Source organism: Amaranthus tricolor, chromosome 5 (assembly GCF_026212465.1).
Source record: "Amaranthus tricolor cultivar Red isolate AtriRed21 chromosome 5, ASM2621246v1, whole genome shotgun sequence".
Taxonomy (NCBI): Eukaryota; Viridiplantae; Streptophyta; class Magnoliopsida; order Caryophyllales; family Amaranthaceae; genus Amaranthus; species Amaranthus tricolor.
The window spans coordinates 30,010,406-30,031,679 of NC_080051.1; the positions used below are offsets into that span (position 1 = coordinate 30,010,406).

Genomic DNA, 21,274 nt, shown 5'->3' on the forward strand with positions numbered 1-21,274 from the left:
ATCCATCTGATCTAATCTCTTCATCATGCAAATTGGATGAATATTACCAAAATAGAAAAATAAATGAGAAATTCTTGTAAGAGATCGTCTCAAGGTGCAGTGAGATGGAAACGTACAAGGTGCACAAATTTTAAAAAAAGTGTGTATCAATATTAAAAATATTATTTTTAAATCCAAAATTATTGTGTTAAACATTAAACAATTAAAAGTGTGAATTTTAAGTACGTAAATGAATGTTTTTATTAATTTAACTATACAATTTAGCCTAATATAATATAAATCATCTCACAGATATATACCGTCATTTAAATTTGTGTAGACCGTTTAAAATTTAATTTTTAAGGTCTTGAAGTTTATCTTATCTCTAACAAAAAATGCACACATCAAATTAATCTTCATTAATTTGTTCTATTCAATATATATTTCTTCAACAAATTATTCGGAACTTGGAATGTATATAGGACACAAATTAATAATATAAATACATTTTTTGTACTTATTATGTACAATTACCCTTTTCTCTTCTTTGAAAAACTATAAAATCTGCACAAGGAGGACAGCATGCCAGCAAGACAACAATATATAAGCATGGTCTGCACAAGGCAAGAGTGCAGGGTTCATAAGCTCATGTTTTTACAGATTCCAGTGACAAAACTCAGATGCTAGCTCGTCCAAGTACAGCTCATGTTCGAGAAATGTCTTACCAGACCGAGAATTGTCTTAAGAGCCTTTAACGGAGTTTTGATTCTATAATCTCGGATCAAATTTCAGCGCTAAACCAAGCTAGACGGTCTAATTTTTCTGTTTCGGCCACACATAAGATAAAAAATATAATGCGGAAAGGATACTAATAATATTTAGAATTGGACAACATTGGTTGTGTATGACCTCAACAAGGGTCAATAACTCGCCGGCTTAACAACATATTATTGCTAATTTCTCAAATAATTTGTCAATTTTTGACTCAAAAAGATGACTCATAATCACCTCTTCTCAGTAAAAAAGAAGACTGTACCATATAACAGAATTTACATTATGAGGATTGAGGGCTATACTTGGATACAAACATTATGTGGAATGGAGTCTCGCTAAAACACCTCGAACTCCAAATGCTCTGCAGAACCGGAACCAGAACTATACTCTGCGTATTTGTTGTTCTTTTCATGAACTGTCACTTTCGGAATCCCATAGCTTCGATATTCGGGAAGCTCTGGGGGTATAGCACATCGAATCAACGCCCAGTTCAGTCCCTCAAAAAATGGGTGCTGTTTTATCTCGGCAGCACCTCTTTCAGTCCCCAAGCGGTTTTCTGGCTCTTTCACGAGAAGGGCAGCAATTAAATCTCTAGCTTGAAGGCTAACCAGTGGACTATCAGGGAATTTCAGGCTGTGTAGTACTACATTAGCCAGGGTTTCTTCATTCCCAGCTCCCTTAAACGGTGTTCTACCATACAGAAGTTCGTAAAGGAAAATACCGAAAGTCCACCAATCAACGGCACTTCCATGACCTTCTCCTTTGATGATTTCCGGGGCTAAATATTCGTGGGTACCCACGAAAGAATTGGACCTTGCTGCGGTGGGCTCTGCTACTAACTGCAGCAGTGGTCTCATCTCTGCAGCAACATCGGATTTCATCTTCCGTAATTTGGAAGATTTGTTGGAAGAGGCTAGAAGTCTAGGAGTAAAGCACGTTACTTGGCAGGAAGGTTCAATGCAGAGAGGCTGTGCACAGCGTGAATCCGAGCATGGACCAGAGACCTTTCTCGAGGTTGTCTCTGACGTCGTTGCCGAGACAAGAAGAGTTGGACTTACAGCACATTGAAGGGAGAGGTCAAAGTCGGAGAGCATGATATGCCCATCTTCTCGGACTAGAATGTTTTCAGGCTTCAAGTCTCGATAGACAACTCCAAGCATGTGGAGGTACTCCAGTGCAAGGAGGACTTCAGCAACATAGAATCTGCAATACAAATGGCTCTTAAAGGTCAAAAAAAACTTACCGTCACTGAATAATGTGAAGGTACAAAATTGAAAGTCTTGATGGAAAATATAAAACAAACAGATTTTGCAGCCAAAAAACTTGCCTTATTAGTTACAAGCTAAGTAATGTACTAGTGTAAAATGAAGCCAGACACGAGTTATTTGGCTAAATTTTGCATGCTGCATGTGTCTCAAACTTAAGAATGTGAAACACATTTCTAAATTCTAATGTTCCACCATCTACCCGTCCCCCGGGAAAAAATGTGATTATCATAACTTCGAGCAGCAACAGGACAGGAAGCTTCTGCTCTAAATTATTGATCAATCTAACTGCGCCTAAAGTTAAACTGCCAACTATGAGCTATACTACAAATCTACAATGTTTCCAACTTTAAGGGATATCCCCTCAAAATGATCTATAGACCAAAAAACCTCGCATTTCACTATATTCCTTATTGAGAATTTTCTAATTAATTGCACCATTTCCTTGTGGGCATTATCATTTGTTGCCACCTATTTCATTATGTCGCCACCTTTATGACCTTTTTGCCCTAAGTGTTAATCTCTCAAGTATCTCTCTAAATAAACTCTCTCAACTCATGCAATTTATTATTTGATCTCATCGTACCTAAAATAATTAATAACATCATTACTATGAATAAATTAATGTTAAAAAATTAAAAAAACATTCATTTCATTTTAATTAAAAAACATTTTAGATTTGTGTGTACGTTAACCAAATTTAACTAAACAGAAATCCATGTGTTGCGCTTACGTTAAACAAGCGTTGAGTTTTATTAAAAATGCAAAAAGCACAACTTTGGAACCAAAAGGGCAAAGTTGTAAACAAGGTGGCGACACAAGGATATAGGTGGCGACAAATAATAAGTGGGTTATCTTATAAGGACACCTTTTAGAGTACAAAATATTATGTTACTCATGTTCCCACAATATACCCACAAGGGAGAAGGCAAGAGAAGTGCAGAGCCAGACATGACACACTCTTCTATTCACATAGGCATTTTGGGATCCCTCTCTTGTCATAAATTATTTTGCACGCCCAAGAGAACTAGTTCCCTTAAAAACGGAAAAAGTATATATCTACCATTAGTCCAACAGAAGTTAATAATAAAGGTGAAATAGAACAAGAAAAGAGTAATTTTTTGAACAGGTGCTTCATTTAGCCAGGTAATCAACATATATGGTAATTTGCATTTAAACAAGAAAAGAACCGCATGAAAAACTACATGAAAATTTACCTTGCAGCTTGTTCTGTAAAACATCTTCCAGGCTGTCGCTGACGGAGAACATGTAAATCACCTCCAGGGCAATACTCCATAACCAAACATGACAAGTTATCTGATGTAAACTGGCAGTATAACGTAGGGAGAAACGGATGATCCAGCATTCTCAGTATCTGCTTCTCAGTTTGTGCCCTTGATATCTTATTCCTCCTAGCCAAGAATTCATTGTCCATGACCTTGATAGCGAATTGACAGTCTGTACCAATGAGCTCAGCGAGATATACGGTTCCAATGTCTCCACAACCAAGCTTCTTCAAAAGATTGAAATTTCTCAACCCAAGAGTTCCATGCTGATACCTCACATGACGAATCGCTTCCCATCTTACATCCTTTGACATGTGCGGCCGATCACAAAAGCTGGTTCTGCTTATATTACTTTCTTCACTCATACTTGTGCTACTACTGCATTCACCAGGGCTGTCTTTTGAACTCTGCGTAAATTCCCCTTTGTATTTCGACTTTGAGTTGCTACTAGACTCCAAAATGACAGCTTTCGAATTGTTCGAGCCATCAGAACTCGGTCCGAGTACGCTAACATCTGAAATAACATTGCCAGAGCTGACCTCAGCGCTAAGACTAGCAAAAGGTGATATGGGCGAGTCCTGAATCAACCCAAGAGACTCGTGATGGGGTGGAGGAGATTCTTGTTGGGTTACCGGAGATTCCGGATGAGATACAGAAGATTCTTCATTGGCTTCTCTCCAGGCTTCGGTAACTACACACTGGCATCTTGGACACACAATTGGATTTGGGCCTGAATACAAGTCGTTGTTAAATTCACTTTGCACATTTTTTGAGCTATTATCCGAACTCATCTTCTTCTTGTGTTTCCTCTTAACAAAATTCTTGGTCTTGATAAGAGGTTTCACAAAATGTTGGCCATTTCTATAAGATTTGCTTGATTTGTTACCCTTTGAAGAGCCGGTTGAGGACACCGTCTTTGAACTCATTTTCTTTCCCATTTTCAAGCCTAAGTCTTTACCTTCTACTTTTGCTAACTTTCCAGCGGACTCTTTGCTTGCCGACTTATTAGAGGTTATGTTACTATTGCCATCACCCACACCTTTATCACCAAGATCTGAACGACGTGGAGAACATGTGGGTGCATACTCATCCTTATGCATTGCAAGTACCTTTTGATTCCCGGATCCTGTCGACACAGTAGTCATCAACTTTTCCTCTACCATTTTCCTCAAGATGTCCCGCTTTTTCAATGACTCTGTCGGAGAAGTTTGACTGGCAAGCTCAGCTGAGGCAGAGGATGTTCCTTTCTCAGTCGTAGTGCTATTGATATGCTCCTCGGACTTGTCATGATTATCAAATCGACTCGACAAAAAAGCATTTTCCTCCTTATGCCTCATATCAAACTTTGACATTTGAGTCCCTGTGCCTGCTGACACTGTAAACATCTCCTTATTTGCTGGAAATTTCTGGTTAGGCTCCGGAGAGCTTCTTCCATAGCTAGAACACGATGAAGACTTGGGAGATGCATACTTTTCTTTGTGCGATGAGTTTATTGGCACCTCTCGTATGCTATGTTTAGAAGTTGGAGAGGATGAAGCAAGCGTAAACTTCGGCTTCTGCTGCAATATATCAGCGACTGATGTTTGATTCTTCATTACAGTTGATGGTGTAGTACTTCCTCTCTGAGTCAAATTTCTAGGACCCACATCAGGAATGCTGTCATCAACATGCGTATAAGATGGAGACGATTTAGATGAAGGGTTCTCAGGCTTTGGTACTCGATTGTCAGCGTCCTTTGACGCAAACCCTCTTTGATTAGACATTGGGGAAAACCCGGCACCTCTTTCAGAAAAAGAACTTCGGTCAGAAAGCCACATATCTGACACTGGAGATTTCTGAGAAACGTTGCCAAAAACGTCAACAGTTTTTTCCTTGGGGACAAGCGATATTTCAAGCATGCCCCCTCGACCCTCGTCTTGAAATTGATCAGAGACACTGTCTTCGACAACGTTTTGGTACATAGTCATTATCCGCCCAGCTTCTGAAGAGCCAGCTGCTTTTGAAGATCGTTTCAGTGCTGCCATCTCTGATGCCTGAGAAAGGCATAACCCCCTAAGTGCCTGCTTAAGATTAACACGTTCTGAAATTCCGTGTCCAGGTGAATAGTATCCACTTGTTTTGATGGGCTTTTTTGACGCATTCTTCTTCGATGTGCTGCCTTGGCTTCGACGAGAGTACTCATGAGATGAAGCTCTGCGATTAAACATCTCAAAGAGCTGGTTGAGGTCATCCTCTAACGAGTTTATGTTCCCGGTATGTGAGGAAAAAGATCTCCTGCCCTTTTCTTCTCTTTTAGATTCCAGTTTTGTATAGTTTTTACCTTTATAATTCTCTCCTGAGTTCAATTCCTCCTCTATTTCGACAATTTCGCAATTACCAGAAAACATACTCATGTGCGCCATACTGAATGATAAGTATGGCACAGGAATGAGCACAAGAGGTGTTGCCTACCGATCTACTTGAAAGGAAGCATCATAAAACTTAAAATAGAGATCTATTTGAAACCCAATGCAGTATCCGAAAGTCTAAACATTCGAATAGTGCATATTCTTCAAGTTAGCTCTCTCAGCACGTGATAATCCTGTCGAAAACGCACAACCACATTGATAAATAACAGTGTCAACTTCAACTTATACCAACTAATCAAACATAAATATGCATGTCTGACCTTGGGTTACAGCAAAATGTTCTTAAAACACGAAAAGAGAAATCAATCCTCCAAAACAACCCCAAAATCCATGTAAACACTTCCTTCAACTTTCCCTTAAACTGCCCCCTCACACCAAAGGTGATACATCAAAAGGATCAAATGAGCTTTATTTAATCATATGCACTTCTAATTCATGTGAAGTTGTTCATAATGTTTGTTACCAAGTGTGAATCAAAAATAACTTCTTTCTTATCACTAAAAATGGTAAGATTGTGTACATCTACTCTCAAACCCCACTAGATGGGAGCCGCTTGACGGCATTGGGGTAATGGAATGTTGTACTATACTATTTAGTACAAATTACCAAACGGGCCGTAAGAGTCTCATTGGAGGCAGTAATAAGGTGATGGATGCAGAGGCTTTCAAGATTCATCCTTTCATTCAAAATGCAGCTTCAAAAACACTCCTTAGGTCTCAAGAATCTCAATTAAAGGTAATATACAAGAAAAGTTATACTCCTAATGTAAGAAAAGTTTGGACGGCAATCCTGCCAATAATTGGTGAGTGGTGACCAACCAAATTCTCAAAAGTAAAGCACATTACTGAGCAATAACAAGCTTAGGTAAGAAATATAAAGAGTCAACTGATTCTCCTCAACCACCAATCTTAAGTATAAGTGCTAAGCAAAATTAAACCAAAAAAAGGCAGCTAAATTTCCTAGACTTAAGATGATCAAATGTGCAAATGCCAAATAACACTACAAAGCTTTAATCTCAACCATATAGGGTCGGATACATGAACCAAAATAAATCCATAAATAAATCGATGTAAGAGATGGTAGTCTTTTTAGAAACACTATTCTAACTAATAAGCCCAATTAGTAATTAGTAAGTTCTAGAGAAAAAAAAATACTAGCTTCACTCCTTCCAAACTTGGAAAACTAGGTTAGAAAACTCAAAATGCACTGAAAGACACAAACCCATCTGCAGATCTTAATACACATTAATTTCCCATAAAATTAAACCAAATTAATTCAAAGAAAACATTAAATTAAGGTAAGAAACAGAAAAAAACTTGAAGAAAAGAGCAGTTATCAGAATTTTCATCACTAAAAGATGAAAACCTCAATTTTGTAGAGAAACATGAATATGATAATCCAAGCAGTAAAGCTAATAACTTTCAAGTTTCAACATTTAAACCCACCAAAAAAATCAAAAAAATAGAATTAAACATCGAGAGAAATTAAAATGTAAGTACCTGAATTAGTACAAAGATGAGGAAAAATCTAGCTTGAGATGTTGATGATAGTATTGAATGAAAAAGGGCAATAAACAAAAAGAATGAAAATTAATTAAAAAAAAAAAAAAAAAAAAAAACCCTAATCCAAAACAAAATAAGAGTTTTTAGAGAGAGAAAGGAAGGGATTTGAAGAGAGGGAAAATGATGAATTGAAGAAGAAGAAGAGGAGATTAATGGGGATGCACTAAGATTTCAGTGAGTTTCCTCTTTCCATACTGGCTCAGATTATTTTGTAGATATGGGTCCCACACAAAAATGATGTTAGTGGGTCTCACATAATAGTATAATAAAGACTGAAAACAACAATTTAATCAGTTTTTCAAGAAAAATGTCATTTTTTATAGGGTCTATTTTTGAATTGGCTTACTGTTTTTTTGTTTTTCTATCCATTTTTCTTAGCTTATTGAATGCACAAAAAATTTTGATGAAAAAGACATATAAAAATACTTTGATTGCCTCTAATTAGGTTGTAAAAAAGGGTTGCATGAGAAGAAGATTACAACTTTTTTTGGTCAATAAAGTGTTTCATGAAGTATTTTAAGCTCATGATTGATTAAAACATAAGTACTTCTATGTCATTATCTATAAATATGTCATTACAATTTGTAGGAACTTATACTCTCTAATTACTTAGTCAATCTACTTGTGTTAGTGTTAAACAAAAAGTTCATAAACATTATCATTTTTTATTTTACTTATTTTGCATTATTTTAATCAAAAAAAATTAAAAAAATTGACTTTAATAATCCAACCTTTTGCTTATTTGCTGTGAATAATCCAATTTTTAGATTATTTTCTAATAATCCAACATTTGCCCTTAATTCGCTTGAATAATCCAACCTTTATTTTAGTTTGCTAGCAGCATACCCTATTATTAGTCATATGGTTATTTACAATAGATAGGTAAAATATTGAATCATTAATTTCAATTTTTCCATAAAGTTATTGTATTGTAATTTAAAATTATGTAAAATAAGCGAGACAAAGAAGTGTGTTCCTTTAAATTTACTATATCATGCAAATTGAAGTATAAGCTCTTAAGGTGGAGTGACAAATTAGGAAGGATATAAAAAGCAATAATTAACTTCTACTCTTTAATTAGCATTTAATTATATTATTTTATCAAAAAATAGACATGTAAATTTATTTATTCAATTTTTAAAAGTTTGGTTGTCAAAGTCGATGGTGGTGGGAAACCATGTTGACACTGAATTTTTTAATTTGTAAGTCTTTTTTTCTAAATTGCAAAATTTTAAAATCTTAATTTAAAAGTGATTAATTCAAAGTCAAAATATAAATTTTGGTGGATACAAATTATAAAGCCAGCAATATAATATAAATACTTTTCAACAGTAGCTTTTGTTTCAAAATATTGCAGAAAATCCATATACAATTCAAGATCAAATTGAAGTATAAGAACTAACTCATCGTTCAATTCTACATCAAACTAGTTTTGATTGAGTTTGTTATGATCTTTAAAACATTTTTTTTAAGAAATTCAAAATAATTACCCTTTCTAGTCCCACTTATGTCCTATATGCCTTTTTATCATATAAAATTAGGGTTTATTTGACCGATTATATTTACTTTAAGAAAAATATTCAAATGACAAGTGTAATTAGTGAAAATGATTGCAAAATATGAACAATAGAATTATTCAAAAAATAATTCGTGGCATTCTACCAATCATATGTGCAGAAGCAAACTACATAGTGTTAGTGTTATGATTATACCAATATTGGCAACATGATGAACTTATAATACTTGGTGTTTTAAAAAATTGCTACTCTTTTATTCGAAAATGATATATACAGCTTTGAGTGTTGTATGTAAGAAAAAATCTTATATTTTTTAATGTAATTTTTTTTTTACTTTGAAAACATAAGAATTTAATTATATTTTTTATTAATTTATTATTTATTCTTTCTGCAAAATTAAAATAACCATATAAAATATTAATAGGTTTTTAATTTCTATATTAGATTCTCTTAAAATTTTAAAATTATTAATTACAAGGAGAATTTGTTAAGTTTTATAGACAATCCTAAAGGCTGAGAGTATTATTATTTTTTTTTTATTTTTTTTTATATTTTCTTTTTTATTTTTGAAAAAATAGACCTACCATTTTTTAACTTTTCTTTTGAGACGGGAGAGCATTATTAGTATAATTATTGGATAAGTAAGTACATACGTGCATAATGTAAAGTAAATTTGTTGGCACGACCAGCGCGGTTCAGCCCCATCTTCAGAATACGCTGATCTGTTCTTATTTTAGCCATTGTCATAATTGCATTTTATACCTTATTTTATTTTAAAAGAAAAAAAAAGGAAAACTTAAGAGTGTAATAAAAGGGATCCTAAGTATAGCATTCTTAAGTCCCAACCACGAAGATACAATTTAAAAAAATATGGCGTATAGGGGTATCCTAGGTACTATCATAAAATACAAGTCCCCTACAAAGAGAAAAATATAAGATGTTAGATTCTTTTAAATATTGACTTTGCTTACTTACAAACATGCCAAGTCTTTAAGAAGAAGACATTGTGGGTGAATGATTGAAACTTGCTCGTTGGTCATTGGTTGTTGGTTGTTAATTAATTATGAGATTGATTCTATTTGTTAGTTGTTACTTATTATAAGTCAATTATTATGAAGCGTTGGATAAAAATTAGTTGTTGATTGTTGATTGATTAATTAGAAAAAAGTTAAAAATCAAAAATATAAAACATATATATTGACCTCGACTATTAATTAACTTAAGTATTTTATTGTGTATTGTTCTTAGACATCCTATTAAAAACTAAAGTCATATATATATCTCATTTATCTCTTATTTTTCAAATATAATTATTAGTCCAAGTCTGATTAAGATTTGTGTTGCATCTACACTTTTAGCCTTAAGAGCTCTCATATGAGGGGTGTAATAGAGAATATAATATATAATAGAGCTTTGACTGTTAGTTTTATTTTTTTGTTGAGATGAAGAAAAATATTAGTAGTGGCCGAGTGTATTTGGTAAATGACATTTTGCCTGACTATTGTCTTTTGGCTGTTTGATTGGTCAAACAAGCAAAAAGCATTCAGTACATGCCTTTTAACTAGTTGAAAATGCAAGCCAAAATAAAAAAAATACTCCAATACGAGTAATATCTCATTGGTTTTTGACTTTTAACTATTTTTTTTAATATATAGCCAACAATTAATAATTAATTTTTATTAAATATTTCCGTAATAACTAGCTAACTTATAAAAAAAATCTATTTTTGAGTATTGTCTACACTCATACTTTAATTTAGACCTGATCAAACACCGGGCCGTGTGGGAAAAAACAGCCCATTGATGCGGGTCGTGCCGGGCCGAAGTGCGGGCCTAAAAGTTCCTGCCCAAACCCGTAATATGCGGGCTTGCGGGCTTTTTTGCAGACTTGCGAGCCTATGTTATATATTATTTATACATAATTAAAATATTGATAAGAATAAATTTGTGTGTTAATTTTCAAAAAATATAATAGGAGAATTACATTATTATAAAAACTAAATTATTATCTTTAAAAAAATGTTGTTTTTAATAGGTTAAATTTTTTGAAGAAACCATTAGAGTATTATGATATGCATAATTATAAACCTTGTCAAATACTTTCCATTAGAATGTATTGTCATTTTATTTTTTTACTAATTAATACCATCTTATCAAGTGATTATAAGAATTCATGCATTCAGCTTTGGAGCCCAACCAGCAATCACATACTCCTTCACTGTTTTTGTTTTCTCAAATGACTCATGAGAGAAGAGAGACTGCAAATTCATGAAATCTTTTAATGTTCAACACAAAGAAAATGGACGCCACTTGATGCGGGTCGGGTCGGGCCAGCCCGCGGGCCAAACGTCAATCCCAAACCCGTCCCAAAAAATTTCGGGCCACTTATTTTCTGCCCAAACCCGCCCATCGGGCCATATTTTGGTACCCAAACCCCTCACTTTTTCGGGCGGGGCCGCCCATGATCAGATCTACTTTAATTATCTTCAGTACGCATTTAAGTTATCTTTTAATCTTATCCACACATTTATCTCACCACATACACATTGATTTTGCTCTATCTCTTAAAAGTTATACTCTCTCTCTTCCTATGAGAATGCACCTAAATCATTTTTGGTGAAATTTAGTGGAAAGTGAAATTGGGTTGGAAAATAAGACAAAAAACAAGTGAACGATAGAAATAAGTGGCTAAAATGAAGAGAGATAGATAATAAGTTTATCGATGGAATTTAAAAAAAGAAATTGAAGTATTGCCGAAAAGAGAAAAAATGTAAAATAAATAAAACAAACTAAAATAAAAGAAAATGCAAATTGAGAGGGAGAGACAGAGTAAACACCAAGACAGTAACTTCTTAATGAATGTGATGTCATGAACTCCAGAAAATTGATGAGAATGGGCAAACAACAGTCGGTATAAAAAGTAATGTACCAATTTGTGGTTAGCAATGGATACGAAGGGTGCAAGAAATGACATTTAGCATAAAAATGGTATATATGTGGGGATTTAGAAACAACGGAAAGAAAGATAGTGCCTATTGCCTAACATGCTAGCTACTAGCTCCAACCCTAAGAGGAAAAATCTGTGTTAATTTTTATTATTTTTTTTTATCAATCTATAAGAAAAACTTATATTTCAAGATGATTTTTGTAAACAAATTAAAGAAGAAAAAATTATCATCAAATACACTTAATTGTTGTAATATAAAAACTTCTAAATTAAAAATATTTTAGGTCACCCTTAAATTACTTGGTTTCGACTTTCATCTATATTATATAAATAAAGTATTATTTTCATCTCTTTAAAATTTATAATTATGTATAATAGAAAATTATAAAACTTTGATATTCATAATGTTTTCATCGAGACGAATCAAACAAGATCTTACTTGACTATATTGTAACTTATTTATTACAAATTAATTACAAATTAAATGAGATAAGTGAATAATACAAGTATTGTCAATATTGCAATTAAATTGAAACGGATGAAATAATATCTTATCTTATCAAACAAAATGAGGGCTATACATTTGTTGCTAATTTAATGCGAAAAGACATACTCTCTCATATTTTACTCATATGAAGTATTTTATTTTTTTCTTTTGGTATATTTATATCGAATATCTTTTTTTCTTATTTTGTAAATTTTTTTCTTATTTATATTCTAATGAGATTCAACTATTTTCACAATTGCCATTAAATTATCATTCTTTTCTTTAATTTTTCTCTTGCCTATATAATGTATTATCTTTTATCTTAAAATTAGTGATGAATTAAATGAAATATATTTAATTATTTTAGAATAAAAGATATACTAGTAAATAAAATTTGATTATTAATTTTCACAAGTTGAGAATAAGATAAATGCAATGTCAGGTGAAGTTGATTAATTAGACAAAAAAGTGTCAGAGGATGACATAGTACATAGATTTTAACCATATACTTCATTGTCTGTATGCCAATTTATGGCCTATTCAATTGTCCTATTCAAATTTCATATAGCTAATTATTACTATTATAAAATGAATGCGATGGATTCTAGATATCAAATCTGTCAGGATGGCCGAGTGGTCTAAGGCGCCAGACTCAAGTTCTGGTCCTCTAACGAGGGCGTGGGTTCAAATCCCACTTCTGACATTTTTCATATTTATATTTATTTTTATTTATTTTTTTTTGTTTATTAAATTCTAATACATTTTTGAATCATATTTTATTTTTAGTTAAACTCTAATACAATTGTCTATGAGATTTTTTCTTTGTTCTATATAATATGATTTGCTATTTATTAATTTTATATGTAAAAGTTTATGGAAAATAATCCAATATTTTTATGATTTTCCTACAATAATCCCACCTATTGACTAACCATGAATAATCCCAACTTTAGGGATATTTTCCTAGAGTAAACTTAAGTAACCCATTGACCTGCTATAATAGGTAATTTACCAAAAAAGTAAATTGAAAATAATGTAAAATTAGAGACAAATTTTGAAAATTTACAAAAAAAATTGAATGATAAAAAAAATTAAAATTTTTTTTAACATTTTTTGATATTTTTTTTGACATTTTATTTGTAATTTATCTTTTTCTTAAAAAAAACATGTTATAGCTGGTCAACGGGTTACCTAAGTTTACCCTAGTCAAATACCCTAAAGTTAGGATTATTCATGATTAATCAATAGGTAAGATTATTATAGGAAAATCATAAAAAAATTAGATTATTCTAGATAATTTTTCCAAAATTTTTATAGAGCAAAAATATAGAATAAAACATAGTCATTTAATAAAGTATGGGTGCTTCATATTGAACCTTGTAAGCCCAATTGTCCTACAATAAATTCATCATATTAAATAAATATTTAGCAGTAAAATGAACTCAATTACATAATTTATGTTTATATGTATTTCATATATTCATTAGTAATTAGAATTGCCATTTCTTATCTAGTATTGGGTGTAAATTTATCTTGTTTGATTCCAAAATTCTTAAGAAGGTTTGATCTAACGGTGGTATAAAATATCATAAAAAGTGACAACATTAGTGTAACAGTGTAACCTCAAAAAGACCAAATTGGAGATCTCATTGCCTTGATTTTATGTTAATCTTGACTCCAAGATGGATCATTAATCATTCTATATCAGTGCACCTTAAGCTAGCAACACAACATCAATATCAAAGTCTTTATCCCAACAGAAAAAGTTATTTATACTTGTCATAGATCAAGAATTAAAGATAAAAATTTGCTTTTCTCTACCAATAATGTCTATTATTTGATCAGAAGATACCAAACCCTGAATCGAAATGATGAAATGGTAAAGGCATGAAACTTTTCAATGTTAGTAAACTATCCTTCCAAAATCAAAGATCATACAACATCGTATTATTCCGGTGATGCCAAGGTAGTGACATTTAGGTTAGAGAGAATAGATGTAAGCACTCTTTTAAGTTTTATAACTCGTAAAAAAAAAAAAAAATTTTTCAGTTGACCCTTAACGGCAAATATCATTATGTTATTGTTTGTTGTTAATCGAAACGAAAACTTCAAATAGTCAATAAAAGTACGGTCTATATTTTTATTCCGCATAAGCTAACTAGTAACTACCACATTCTCAAAGATAACTTTAGCTTATACAAGTTCATCAAATAGCCTTTTGCTCCCACACATCACAAACAGAGAAGAAAACCAACTCACCAACTAGATTGAAACGGGACTCCCTTTCTCTCCAAAATCATATCATATTATTGGGGAGAAATAACATAAACCTTTAAACAATGGAACAATAACAAGTGCCGCAAGCTCTAGAGTCTAGCCTTAGTAAGTGTAACCCTTCACGAACATATCCTTCTTTGCTTCTTCATTCTCCCCTTCGGCAGAGTACTTCCCAAGTTGAGCAAGGGAATTTGCCTTGGCACGCACCAAAAGAGCTTTCTGGGCAGCTTCTACATTCTCTGGACGTCCCTGCCATGTCTTAAGAACACTGTTTTGTAGTGCACGAGCATACGAGAACGACACATGCCATGGGTTGGGACTTTGGTTCATTGCATTGAGGTTCAAGGTCGCTTCTACTTCTGATTGACCGCCAGACAAAAACTAGAACACAGGAAAACAATTGTCATACTTTGGACTTCACGTGATAAGAATCAACCAGATTGTAATAGAAGAAACTGGGAACACAATCATGGGATAGCCAAAATATTCTACTTCTGCAGTTATACATGAAATCTTATTTAGTTGGACCAAGAAGTGGAAAAGAATATATGGGAAAAAAAAAGGCGGATGAAAAAGTAACCGTTTAATAACTCCCAGTACAACAAATGTAGACACATGAAACAGAAATACCAAGCAGCAACTCATAAACAGATCATGCCATTTGCATACTTTACGCGACTAACCACACGACAGAGTCTTGGCATTTGATTAAGTATTATAAATCAAGAACACATGTGATGTAAATTAATAGTTGATTCCATGAAGTAATTAAAAACCGGCAGCTTGTTTTGGATTAGGGGAAAAGAGAATTGGAAAACAGTTAGATTAAAATAGGGAAACGAGATAAAGGATCCTCTAAACTTTCTTAATAGAAATCATATGAACGGTAAGATGCATGAAACAAATAAAACAAATGAAGACTACTGTAATTTTAAAAGAAGAGGATGGAGTAAAACCGAAGTAATATAATTTTCCCCAGCTAGATCCTTCTATAATGAACAATTAATTCCCACTATGAAAACAATTCACCCTTTCAATGTACACTTAATTTTTCGTTTACTCATACCTTTAATATTTATTCTATGGCTACTCATTTTGCTCTCTTCCCATTCGCATGTTCAGAATTATAGCCCCAGACCCTCCAACAAACTTAAATATGTGGTCGAATATTTCATTTCATCTCAAGTTCATGATTTAAATACCAGATTAACATACTTGCACTTCAGCCATTCACTTTGGGTGAATATGAAGGAAAGATTCGTAAATTAATTGGGTCAATCACATGGGACCCATAGTCAACACAGGTTCTTTTGAATAATATAAACCGCTTATACTTCAACTGTTCAACATCTAAAATAATACTCCATAAGTTGGGTTTTACCTTGTAGCCCTTCAATCATCCTATTCAGACATCAACATCTACATATTTACAAATTTGAAATCGAGTTCTCAAACCTACTGTGCGCAGACATCCTTGTAGTCATTTTTTAGAAGCTTCAAATTGCTAATTGCCCGTTATTCGGTTCACAATCTTAAACTACTTTCTTTCTGTTCTATTGTACTAAATAAGTGAGCAATCCTCTCCCCCCCCCCCCCCCCCACCCAACCAATATCCAACTCTCCTTCCCTTACTGTCCATACCCTTTCCTTCAAAATAGTCAGCAACAAGATATTTGAGACATGCCTACTTTAGAAACCAATTATAAAAGAAAATAGCAAGGAGGCATACCATAATTCCAGGAACAGCTGGAGGTACTCTCCTCTTAAGCATTTGAAGAGTGTGTTTTGCAATGGTTTCAGGAGAAGCCTTCTCTTTGTGCTCAGCTCCTGGGGTAACCATACTGGGCTTAAGAAGAATTCCTTCAAAAACAACATTGTTTTGAGCCAAATAGTAAAAGACTTCAGCCCACACCCGCTCTGCTACATCAAGTGTCCTCTCTATTGGATGGTCACCATCAAGAAGAATTTCTGGTTCCACTATGGGCACTAGGCCATTGTCCTGAAGAACAAACAAGTATCGAAGTAAACAAAGTCAATTGACATACAAAAAGACCAGTCTTGACTAATCATGAGCCCTTTTCTCCTTAGTTTGAATGCAGCAATCAACTCATGACTGTAAAAAAAACATTGTTCAAAAGTTCGATACACATCCCTTGCAAAATGCAAACACAGACATTATCACAATTCGCAACCTACTCTTAAAGCTTGATTTGTTGCCGCAACTTGCATTGATAACATGAAAATTTTTAGTTGTTCATTCAAATAATAAAAAATTGAGAAGAAAAAATGTAAAAAAGGTTGTTGACTTTGAGAAACTCGCTAATTTTATTACCATAAATTCAGTCTTTAACATAACTCATCAAATCTCTAGTCTATGCCTTTCACCATGCAACAAGTAAATAAATCAATCACAGGTTTAAATATTGCCATCAGAAAACTTTCCTTTCAAGGTAAAGCCCTGTAGCTATATGTTCCACACTGGGTGTGGCCAAGGTGCAATGTCAAAATATGGGGAAAAATACAGCCCAATAACAACCAAATTAGACTCATAAAATCACCTCAAAATTTTACTTGTGTGAAAGTGAGACCTCTGCTGATATACTACTGAAAGGCGGGCTTGCAGGGTGAGATAAAAACCCATTGTCACCTTAAAATGAGAGAAATTGTATACACCAATTTAACTGCCCAATTGGTAACTGGTAATAAGGGTGGTCACAATAATGGATTTACAGAATAGTTTATGGGCAAATACTTTTGAAATGGAAGTTCATTACCAACGACAAAAAATGAGAGCCTATACAATATACAAGTAATATAACACTACAAATAAACTTGGTACCATTATCATCATAAAAGTCTATAACTAGAATAAAAGGTACAAACTTTTAAACGATTCTACAATTAAATTACAGAGTATAAACTTTCTAACAATAAGCAACCTTGTGTCATCCAAAGTCCAAAACCAACGTGTTCTGATTGACAAGCAAGAAATTCAAACTGCCTAAATGAGCAGAACTACTGTAACTTTAGCTGCATAAAGCATAATTAATACTTCTCAAAGGAACACAGTTAAAGTCTTGTATTAAGAAAAGGCCATAAACTTGAAAAGCAACAAAAAAAAAATTCTCTATGGATGTTGAATTGATTTGATAAAATTAATGCAGCATTTTTTTTTTGAGATTAAATTTAATGCAGCATTGAAAAACGTACATAGTTTTAACTTACTTAAAAGACACCAAAAACACAACAGGCAGATTTTTGATACCTGGGAAATAGCAGCATAACGAGCAAGTCCCCATGCAGCTTCTTTGACAGCCAAAGCAGAAGGTCCGCATGGAACACTAACAACTGTACGCCTATATATGTACACCCAAACAAGAAATGTCAAGATAGATACGAAAGATAGGCAAAAAAACAGCCAGGGAAATAATAAAAAGATCTCAGGCAATGGAGACTCACCATTTCGCAAAACGAGCACCCTGCTTATAGTACTCAGCAGATCTAGATGCCAAACCATCTAAACCTTGGCACCAAGATTCGTTATTTGACCCAGGCAATGGAGACAAACCCTGCAAGGAAGAAGAAAGAGAACCATAAAAATGAAATAAATAAAATAAAAAAACATTGCTGAGCACCAGCTATTCAACAGAAGAGAAGCTGGAATATGTTGCATACAAAACAATTTCTTCCGTCTACATACCTTATCAACTTTGATGCCAGGTACAATGTTTGCATCACGTAGACACTCCACAAACTTCTTTCCATCTTTTGTAGACTGGTAAAGTGTCTCCTCAAAAAGAATAGCACCAGAAATATATTTGCCCAGGCCAGGAGTTGTAAGAAGAAGCTGCCTGTATGCCTGGCGATTGGCTTCTGTGTTATCAAGGCCAATGGATGCCAACCTCTTACCACAAGTAGCATTAGATTCATCAATGGCAAGGATACCACGTCCAGGGGAGGCAATGGTTTTCTGCAGTGCCAAAAGAAAGCAACAAAAACAGTTGGATCAAAGTCAAAGACATGACTGCTACACAAAAAACCATCATATAGTTTTAGCAAGGATCACACAACAAATCATAAGAATTTTTCCAAAAAAAGGAAATTCAGATCAGATCAAAGCCTTCTCTAATTTGTTGGACCAGCATCATTGCTATGATTAAAGCTACGAATTTCAGCAAACATGATCTCACCAACTACGTCTATTCTCTTAATCACCCTCCATGGAGCTCTATTTACTGCATTTCTTATACTATGAATTCCATTTAGCATCAACATACAAACATGTTAACATACCATATTCCACTATTATATAAATAAAGTAGCATTGTCCAATTCCAATTGAGTAAACAGCCATGGTTACTGGGTTTTAGATTATAATAGACAAGTAAAATGATCCATTAAACCATGTAAAATTGTTATATTTGTGAAGTGGCAGATTTGTATGCAATCAAGGAAGCAACCAGAAGCAACATTTTTCTTGTGCAAAGGTAGGTTGTGTCAAGTGTGAATCTAACCCCCTTACCCTGGCTAGACGGGAGGCTACTTTAATACCATTGGGACAAATGCAATATTGTTGTTTTCATAATTATAACATAAAACTACCAACCTACTTCTTATCTCGAAACATTCCTTACATTGGATTATAGCAAGGTACGAAGATCAAATTTTTTTATTCGAAATCATCAACCCACATTTAACACAGATAAGTAGAACGAGTTAGAGTAAAGGTTCAATTTTGTGCTCACACCACAACCAACCAAAGCCACATAAAAATAGATATGACAATGAGAAGAACCAAAATATCCACAAAAAGTTTAATTTACTTCGCCTTTATTATCCACATCTACGTCTCCAAACCTGCCTCTTTCTCTTTAACTAATTCGAACTTATAGTCATAAATTGACCTTAAAACATTCCCTCATAAAATGCGCCCACCACTCATCAACAAGCAGATCACGACATTTTAGTAAAACAAGCAATTCCTTTATTGAAAGTGACTTCTCCGAATTCCACTGAAAACGAAAATCTCTACCTTTTTCAAATTAATAGCACTACACGAAATAAAAAAATACTGAAGGCAATTAATCAAACAAAACTGCAAGGGTGACAACAAGTAAAGCCGAAAACTATCAAAAATATATTGATCGGATCATCCATGGCAAGAAAAAAATCAAAATTTGAATAATCAAATAAAACAGCGGATCTCAATTTCACAAAAACATCGCACATAAAACACACTGTAACAATTAATCAAATAAAACTCCAAAAAAACAAAGAAAATAATAAATCCATAAAAATCGTGTGAAATTTATCGGATCATCCAAAACAAGAATAAAAAAAATCCAAATTCAAATAATCAAATAAAAATACGGATCCAAATAGAAGCAAAAAGAAAAGGAAATACAGCAGTTTTGACGAGTTCATCGACATAAGAAGAAGCGGAAGCTCGAACAACAGGAAGGGAAACTCGACGAATTGGACACGCGACAGAGGAAGATGGTGATGATAATGCGTTGCGTTGAGTGAACGATTGTTGGCCGATCCATTGTGAAGACGCTGCGTTTAACTTGACTAAGCTTGAAGTCGCCATTAATGCCTGCTTTTGTACTTTGTGTGTGGTGTAATTGTGGTAGTGAGAGATCGGAAAAGGAGCAGCCACCAGAATAGAAGAGGGTTTAATAAGAGATACAGCAAATTGGCAATGAAAAAGTTGCGAGGGATGAATAAAAAGTTGAGGGAGCAGTTTTCTAGGAAAGTCCGCGACTGCGAGATCAAAAGTGAAAATAATGCTATGGTTTGGTACTTGGTTGGTGGGAACTACAAGCACCAGGAATCACGAAGACAACTTATTAATTTTAGAGTAAATACTCTACACATGTAACATGTTAAGTAGTTGCATATTTCACTTTTCATGTACTATAATATATTATTTTAATTTTTAATATTTTTAACTATATATAATAAAAAATCAGTCGGTCTTTTGAAAGACGGTCTCTCAGGTCTAACCTATTAAAGGTTAATGTCCACTTACTGTATATTTAATGTGTACTTGCATTATTCTTAATGCTTACTTATAATATACTTAATGTCCACCGAAAAATATTTGATATGCATACTTACAATATTCTTAATGCATACCGAGAAACTTAGCATACTTATTATATCTTTAATGTGTAACACCCTGACCCAACGGACCGCTAGTACCCATGGAGGTTGTAGACTGGCCCTACAGACCAATACAAGTCTTTTCAGCGCACTTTGGCCTTTCGTGCACACCCAAGAAAACTTTCCAGGAGATCATTCATCCTAAGATTACCGCCCACCCAGCACGTTTAACTGTGAAGTTCTTAGCAAATTGGCTCCCATGAAAAAAAGATGCATTTTGTTGATATGAGTAGTCTATTAATTTTTTTTCAAGCTAAATATGGGGTATCACATAATGCCTACTTACAATAAATTTAATGCTCATCGAGCAAGTACTTAAGTACTTACAATGTTCTAAATACGTACTTATAATATTCTTAATGTCTACCGAGAAACTTACTCTATTTTTTCTTTTTGGGTCAGCTCAATTAGAGATGGTCTTTGTCTCTCACAAGAATTTGTGATAAAAAATTGTAAACATTAATATTAATAATTTTTGCATTGAGACAAATAAAATAAGATCTCACTTGACTATGTTTTAATTTATAGATTAAAATCTACAAATAAATTAAGAGTAATGAATGAATAGTACGTTGTATTGTAATATTGCAAGTAAGGAAGCATGAGAC

The 21,274-nt window shown here is 33.5% G+C and overlaps 2 protein-coding genes and 1 non-coding gene across 3 annotated transcripts; 1 reads left to right on the forward strand and 2 right to left on the reverse strand.

The window, feature by feature from the left end:
- Window positions 1–514: 514 nt before the first annotated feature.
- Window positions 515–7,474, reverse strand: LOC130812875 (serine/threonine-protein kinase D6PKL2-like). The gene is made up of 3 exons (XM_057678508.1): window positions 7,212–7,474; window positions 3,236–5,885; window positions 515–1,956 (listed from the first exon to the last, which is right to left on the reverse strand). The coding sequence occupies exons 2-3, from the start codon at window positions 5,704–5,706 to the stop codon at window positions 1,089–1,091; spliced, it is 3,339 nt and encodes a 1,112-aa protein (XP_057534491.1). The 5' UTR covers window positions 5,707–5,885; window positions 7,212–7,474; the 3' UTR covers window positions 515–1,088.
- Window positions 7,475–12,843: 5,369 nt separating this feature from the next.
- Window positions 12,844–12,927, forward strand: TRNAL-CAA (transfer RNA leucine (anticodon CAA)). Its single transcript has one exon. It is a non-coding gene; the product is annotated as a tRNA-Leu (tRNA).
- Window positions 12,928–14,452: 1,525 nt separating this feature from the next.
- Window positions 14,453–20,362, reverse strand: LOC130813248 (fructose-bisphosphate aldolase 3, chloroplastic). The gene is made up of 6 exons (XM_057679040.1): window positions 19,906–20,362; window positions 18,202–18,471; window positions 17,961–18,070; window positions 17,767–17,857; window positions 16,231–16,500; window positions 14,453–14,882 (listed from the first exon to the last, which is right to left on the reverse strand). The coding sequence occupies exons 1-6, from the start codon at window positions 20,089–20,091 to the stop codon at window positions 14,604–14,606; spliced, it is 1,206 nt and encodes a 401-aa protein (XP_057535023.1). The 5' UTR covers window positions 20,092–20,362; the 3' UTR covers window positions 14,453–14,603.
- Between the last annotated feature and the right edge of the window lie 912 nt (window positions 20,363–21,274).